Consider the following 7,048-nt stretch of genomic DNA (forward strand, 5'->3'; position numbering starts at 1 on the left):
CGCCCTGCCATCCTTAAACTTCTCAACTACCCACCCCACCTATACCTGCGGGTAGTAAAATACTGTATCATAACGCTCTCTTGTAGGTACCCTCTCTACCCCTACCCATCCTATAACAATTAAATAACATTTTAAAATTTACATATTCTTACATAAATTAAGATAAAAAATTAAAATTCAATCATAAATTAAAATACAAATATAAAATTTATATAATGTCAAATAACATGAAATTTAATATAACGTGAATTAACATTACCTTGAATTTCAATCTCAATATCATTAGGAGCAACATTGTTGCTTTATGTGTCTTTTCTAACATTAGTAGCCATGAAATAATCTTAAAACACCTATATTTTAAAAATTGAAAAAACTAAGCAAACCGTATATAAAGCATCTATTGAAAAAACTGAGCAAACCATTGCAATATCGGCAATTAGACCCATTGCAATATCGGTAATTAGATCCATTGCACATATATAAATCAAGCAAAATCACAAAAATCCTAATTCTCAATCAACATATATAAACTATTGTAACATGCCAACATCAGTAATTAGAATCCAAAATCAATAATAATTCAAAATGAAAAATTCAAAATAAAATTTATGTAATGAGAACATGCACACTTCAATGAAGAATCAATCATGAAACATATTTATTTTTCTATAAAATAATTTTAGAATCAATCATGAAAAATATTAGTACATAATATGGACAGAAATTAATGAAATACAGATTAGATCCACTACACATATATAAACAAAATTGCAACACAAATTCACATCTTCACCAACAAAATCGCAATACAAATTCACAACTTCACTAAGTACAGATTCAATAAAATGAAGATTTAGTCATTTATAATGTGCGAGAGAGAGAGAGATGGGAACTTACCTGTGGATAGAGAGATAGAGGAGAAAGGTTGCGACACGCTCAGGAAAAAGGGACTTCGGTGATAGACTCACACAAATCTGTAGCGACGACCAAGTGATGAGTTTGTGGAAGAAAAAGAGAAGAACTTAACAGACACACAATGTGATAGGAAGAGAAAGAGGGGAAAGAGAGGAATTTACCTAGAGAAAAGGGGTTCAACAGGAGGAAAGCGGTGAGGGCTTAAGGAATTTACCTAGAAGAAAGGGGCTCAGTAGGAAGGTAGCGACGGGCTCAGCAGTAATGTGTCGGGATCAGCAGCGGTGACAACGAGAGCCATGAAGGTAGACGATGATGGGCTCAACAGGGACGACGATAGGCTTAGTGGCGAGACGACGGGAGCTGGGACGGTAATGAGAGCTATGGGGTTTTTTGTGGAGAAACCAAGAAGAAGACTTTAGGTGAGGATGACTGGGTCTCTCTAACGTTGCTCTGGAGTATAGACTGAGACTATGAGTCACTGAATCTATGATGTGGGGCGAATCCTAATTCCTAAAAGGTATTTATATGTATATATCTTGGGAAAGGTATACCTTAAACTCGATCCTGTTTTGCCCCCTCGAACACTCACTCTGAACGAAACTTGTCCTGTCTCGAGTCGAGTTATTATCCGTCCTGACCAGGTATGGACGGGTCGAATACTCGCGGGTTTCGGTACTCTTGTAAAGTCTAACCACATATTGATACTCCATTTAGTAAGAGTCAACCACTAGTCAATGAATTGTTATACACGCATAAACGAGATTCGAACTCCTTAATACTTATTTAAGCTGATGAATAAAATAACTACTCAATAAACTCACATTGTTAAGACAAATACTAATTATTTTTAATATTAAAAATTCTTAAAATTTAATTTTAATTATAATTTTATAAAATATTTATATTGATAATTACTATATATTTTTTATTTAATTTTTTTTAATAAAAATCTTTTTATAATTTTATGTATTATGCCAAGATACCGAAGCATACACTAGTAATTGCATAATAATCGGCATTGTGCGAAGCCTCTCTCAGTTCCACTTCCTTCATTCTCTCCTCTTTTTTTCCCCTCTCGTCCATTGGCTCCTCTCTCTCCCCTTCATCGACGTTTCAAATCACACCGTCGCGTCCCCCCCCCCCCCCCTCTCTCTCTCTCTCTCTCTCTCACCACACACCCACACACACTCTACACTGTAAGCCCCTCTTTCTCAGTTCTCACCTTTCATTCTGCCCCGCGAGATCCACCTGGCTAGATCTCAAGAACTTGCCGGAACCCCACACGCGAGCCAGGACTGGTCGGAGTCGTATAATCGACTCCCTCAGACTCACCTAGTTTATTCTTATAACGTATTTCCTTTAATTGCAAACCCGTCAAGATGAAAGCACTTTTCTTGCTCCTGATATCTCACATCTTCTTAAGCCATATCTTCGGCGAACACATCTTCCCTGCAAATATCGGTAAATCGATCTTTTATTTACTACCTTTCTTTCTTTACCGATTTTCATGTTCGTGAATAATTTGGATATTGTTGCGTCATTGAAATAGGCGATGATTAAAATTCTGAATAATTTAGTCTGGGTTTGTGCTGAAAGAATGCACCTTATGGTCAATTGAGCGTTTCCATGATGTGAAAAGTAGCTTTTGATTCTTTAGGTTTATATATGTTGAGTCGTGGTTGTTCTTAAATGATCTAACTGCTGAATTTTAGTATACTATACAATTTTTTTTTTCCCGTTATTATTAGTATTTGAGCTTGGTCACTGCCAATTATATAAACAGGTAGCACATTTGGTGGAGGCAGCTCTCGTGAACCGAAATACAAGATCGAATTTCATTCAGAAGAATCCCCTTATCATCCTGTAAGCTTCTGAAACGTGTTTGTTATATGCCATTGCTTAGGGGGTGTTAATCTATTGTTCTTTCAATGATTAAGTATATTTTCTCCTTTCGAAATTTCTCATAGGAATTTGCCCCTTTTGGATATTCTCAATTTGGTCTCTTCCATTTGTAATTTTATCGAACCTAATTGTATTCCTTTACGTAATTGAAATAGTGTCTAGAAGATTCTCTCATTGTTTTTTTTTCCTCTTGATAAAAGGCAACTTGTTATTAGTATAAAGAAGGATGGAAATAAGAGTGGTTGGTCCCTTTTTTGTGAAATTAAGGTTCTAAATTGTTTGACAACTTCATACTGACAGTGGTGCCCAAAACTCCAGACATTTTAGTAACTTAATTTATAAGAGTAGTTTTGTAATCACCATATTGTGCCTTTTGCGTAGTTTTATAAACCTTTGCTTATATGACAGTCATATTTTTGGTGAATTGATAGTCTCAGTGTGCGTGCCTTTGGGTATCTTATTACATCCACCTTCTAATAAGCATGAGGTTCTCTATCTCCAGGATGATGATCAGGAGTCTATTGTCATGCCGGACAAAAATGGACAGAAGTTCATTTGTTACTTGCCTAGGGTTGAAAAGGAAAAAAGTGGAAAGCCTGTTATCCAGCAAAATGTTAGCAGCATGATTGTTGAAACTGAGAAAAGGGCTAAACAGAAGACACCAGACGAATTGCTAGAAGTTTTGAATGGTCCATGCTTTGTCAGAGTTAGTATTTGCATTACACTAATGTTGTTGAGTGGTGACTTATTAAGTAATATCTATTGTGGTCTAAATATTTGCTTTCTCTGGAACTTCTTTCAGATATATGGTATTGTAATGCTAAAATCATGTTCATATACATTTGCTGATGTTGTTTATGCAGCAAGAAGGTTGGTGGTCATACGAATTTTGCTACAAAAAGAAGTTGCGACAGCTACATTTGGAGGATGATAAGGTATACACTTATCCCCTTTGGATTTAATCCTCCATTTTCTTTTTACAAGTTTATCTCTTATTGATCCTCTAGATAAAGGCAATTGTGAGAGGGATTACATTCATGAATGAGTTTGAATGGGTAAAGGTGGTTGTCATGGCTTGGCTTTCACTCTTTGGGAGTTAGGTTTCTTATCCCGGTTAATCTAGATCAACAATATCAGTAATTACAACATGTTCAGGATCACTTGGCACTGCTATAAAAGTTGGCACATGTACAGTTGTACACCATGATATTTATCTAGAACATAATTGTTATAGACCCAATTAAATAATGTCAGTTATTTAGATTTATGCCGTGTTTTGAAAAAGATTGAAAACCAGTAAAAATATGATAGAATAGCTCTTATTTTCATACATTTCAGAGCCTTTGATATGTTTATTTTGGTGTATATGAAAGATGTAAATGTAATCAATAATTTTAGATAATATGAAAATTCAAATGATTTACAATATTTACATTTTTACTCTGAAAGCTGATTGTTTTAACAAGTTAGTCAAAAAAATAGTTATTCAGCTTTGTAGATTTGTTTACTTGTAACTTGGTATTTTCCTAGCAGATTCTATCATACTACCAGGATTTGGATTCTCTCTTTCTCCCATTAATAATAGAGGTTCTATTTTTAAAGAAAAAAGACCAAAATTATAGTTCTGGTGGAGCTGGAGCCACCAGCATGAATCATTGTTTGAGTAGGTTCATCTCATCAAAAGTGTGTCTTTGTTTTGAGGGGACCAAATTTTATCCTTTATTGATCACTGATAATAGAAGTTAATGATTGGAATAAATCTTATGGGTGGGTTGGAGCCTTTTTCTTGGTCATCAATATCGATGTGCTTATAGCAATTTTTCCTAAAATTTCTGGTCAATTAGTCAATAATATCGCTATTGTTATTGGAGAGTTAAAGAAACATTTTCATGTCCAATAATCATTTCATTTTCCTTGTTATAGGTGGTCCAGGAGTTTGTATTGGGAGTTTATGACCCAGAGGCTACAGCTGCCTATAACCAAAATCTCTCTGACATTTCTACGTTAAAGGATCCTCGCTCAAAAGATGCATCTCAAAGGTACCTTCCAATGACCGTCACACTAAGGTCACATTAGTGTGAAGATAGGTTAACTTTTGGAGAATCATTTTTACACGATAAATTCTGTGATGAAAACAACCTTTGTACATGATGTTTATTCAGGTATCATGCTCATCAATATACTAATGGAACTACCTGTGATCTTACAAGTAAACCACGAGAGACTGAGGTATGAAATCTACCAAAATCTAGTTCTTTTGCTTTTGAAAATCATACTGATTTCATTAATTCATTCAAACATTCATCACAGGTGAGGTTTGTATGCTCAGAACCCAGAGCAATGATAAGTTCAATCACTGAAATTTCCACTTGCAAATATGCAATTACGATTCAGTGCCCTACATTATGCAAGCACCCGTAAGCCCCTCTCTCTCTCTCTCTCTCTCACACACACACACACACACACACACAACCCTTAGTATGTTAAGTTGGACTAGACACTTATTGTGTACTTCTGAAAAGTGAGTGCACTGAATACCCAACTCTAACTCAGACCAAAGATCTACCTCATTGTCCTCCACTGGACCACCACTCCTGCCGCCGGACCACCTATCCGGCCAGGAGTAATGATCTCATAAAATATTTTCTCATCCCCCAGTACTATTGAACAATGTACAAAGACAATCTCGTGTTCCTAACCTTGTTCTCTTTCTTATTTTGCTACCAAATGCCACCTCGTCAGTGTTTACTGAGATATTTATATTTTGCTTCTAATTCACCTGTAGATTGTTTCAAGAGGAGAGACCAGTATGGCACACCATTGATTGTAATGCTCTCCCAAAGGATTACAAGGATGATGATAAAGTTAGAGTAGAAAACAGAGACATGGAGATAGTTATGGTTACAGATTCTGAAACTAATTATTCAGAGTAATCATGTAAAAATAAACAATGATAATGGAAAAAAAGAAGGATAAAGCAAATTGTGTTTTGTACAGAGAGAAAAAAGGACTACTCTGCCAGAAAATGCTTCCCTGGAATGTCATTATGTGCCAGATATGACTGTTTCTGGCAATGTGTCTGGCAGTATTTCTCCTTGATGTGCAACGAAACCCTTTTTGCAAACAGTGGATGGATGTGGTTTCTCTTGATCTTAAGCTGCTCTCCCTTGAGTTGTCCTTTTTTGGCGTTAATCGCATAAGAATTATATTATAGGAGAGTAGTGGTCAATTGTAACAGAAAGACGGAAAGTAAAATAATTTTAATTTTGATTATTAATGTTTGACCAAGTCTTGCATTGATTAATTATTTAAGTCCCATAGAAACCAGCATAATAATACATTGGCAGTTTAAATAATGTTGATAGGCTACAAAGAAAACACAGAAAAAGTTACGGTCAAGCACAGGCTCCTAATGGTGAAAGCTAGGCAAAAATTCTACAAATTTGACGCCACTAATGTTCCCTCTCTTTGCTGATGTATGCGCAACAATTTCCACCGCAACAACACGAGTCGAATGCAACACCTCGCCCATCGACCACTCAGTTTCTTTGAATTTAAACGTTTCCAGTTAACACTAGAATTTTGCCATGAAGATATCACTCGTGGATTTCCCCAAGTTGACCTAAGCCAACCATCCAAATCCAAGGTAGAAATCTCATGTTTTGCGTGAAACCAAATTGCTACCAAATTACCCAAGACTTACTGCAATCCCCACAAAGCAGTGGAGAGTAGTATCCAACTCTCGTAGCACCTTAGAGCACATGGGAGAATAACAGTAATCTAAGAAGCCGAAACCAAGCTATAGGAATCACATCAACCAAAACCAACCAAATAATGAGCTTATATTTAATCAACTTAAGTTGATTGAGTGGTAATTCACTCGTTTGTTTGAGCAAGTGTCGGAATATGAATCCCGCCTTGTGTATACAGCTATTCGTTGATCAGGGGCAAATCATTGAATAGAACTTAGATCCGTCACAAATTAGTCCTTAACCTATAGAGTTGGAAAATACCGCAAGAAATTGAAAAAAAGAGCTTATATTTGTCTGAAGGTAGCTAATTTCCAATCCCACTTCCAGTTCCCTATCTCGTTCCGATCACTTCCCTTTTAGCAACCACCACTATCCCTTTGCAGCTGAGTAGATACAACAACTGAAAGTTCAATAGTTATTATTAAGCTAAAGTGAGACAGTGTAATGTGCAGAGAGATAAATTAATTATAGTAAATAGT

At 35.9% G+C, this 7,048-nt stretch overlaps 1 protein-coding gene across 1 annotated transcript; it reads left to right on the forward strand.

Moving 5' to 3' along the window:
- Nucleotides 1-1,904: 1,904 nt before the first annotated feature.
- On the forward strand, nucleotides 1,905-6,105 carry OS9 (ER lectin-like protein). The gene is made up of 8 exons (XM_016333698.3): nucleotides 1,905-2,376; nucleotides 2,699-2,778; nucleotides 3,320-3,523; nucleotides 3,681-3,752; nucleotides 4,741-4,856; nucleotides 4,980-5,046; nucleotides 5,128-5,234; nucleotides 5,603-6,105. Exons 1-8 carry the CDS (start codon nucleotides 2,295-2,297, stop codon nucleotides 5,748-5,750), a joined length of 876 nt encoding a protein of 291 aa, XP_016189184.1. The 5' UTR covers nucleotides 1,905-2,294; the 3' UTR covers nucleotides 5,751-6,105.
- The last annotated feature ends 943 nt before the right edge of the window (nucleotides 6,106-7,048 follow it).

Source organism: Arachis ipaensis, chromosome B3 (genome assembly GCF_059453495.1).
Source record: "Arachis ipaensis isolate K30076 ecotype BB chromosome B3, ASM5945349v1, whole genome shotgun sequence".
Classification (NCBI taxonomy): domain Eukaryota; kingdom Viridiplantae; phylum Streptophyta; class Magnoliopsida; order Fabales; family Fabaceae; genus Arachis; species Arachis ipaensis.

Excerpts from the sequence above, each read along its gene's own strand:
- OS9 (XM_016333698.3), top strand. The coding sequence starts at position 2,295 with ATGAAAGCACTTTTCTTGCTCCTGATATCTCACATCTTCTTAAGCCAT. Across the intron at positions 2,779-3,319 it reads AAGAATCCCCTTATCATCCT|GATGATGATCAGGAGTCTAT; the intron begins GTAAGCTTCTGA and ends CTCTATCTCCAG. Across the intron at positions 5,047-5,127 it reads GTAAACCACGAGAGACTGAG|GTGAGGTTTGTATGCTCAGA; the intron begins GTATGAAATCTA and ends CATTCATCACAG.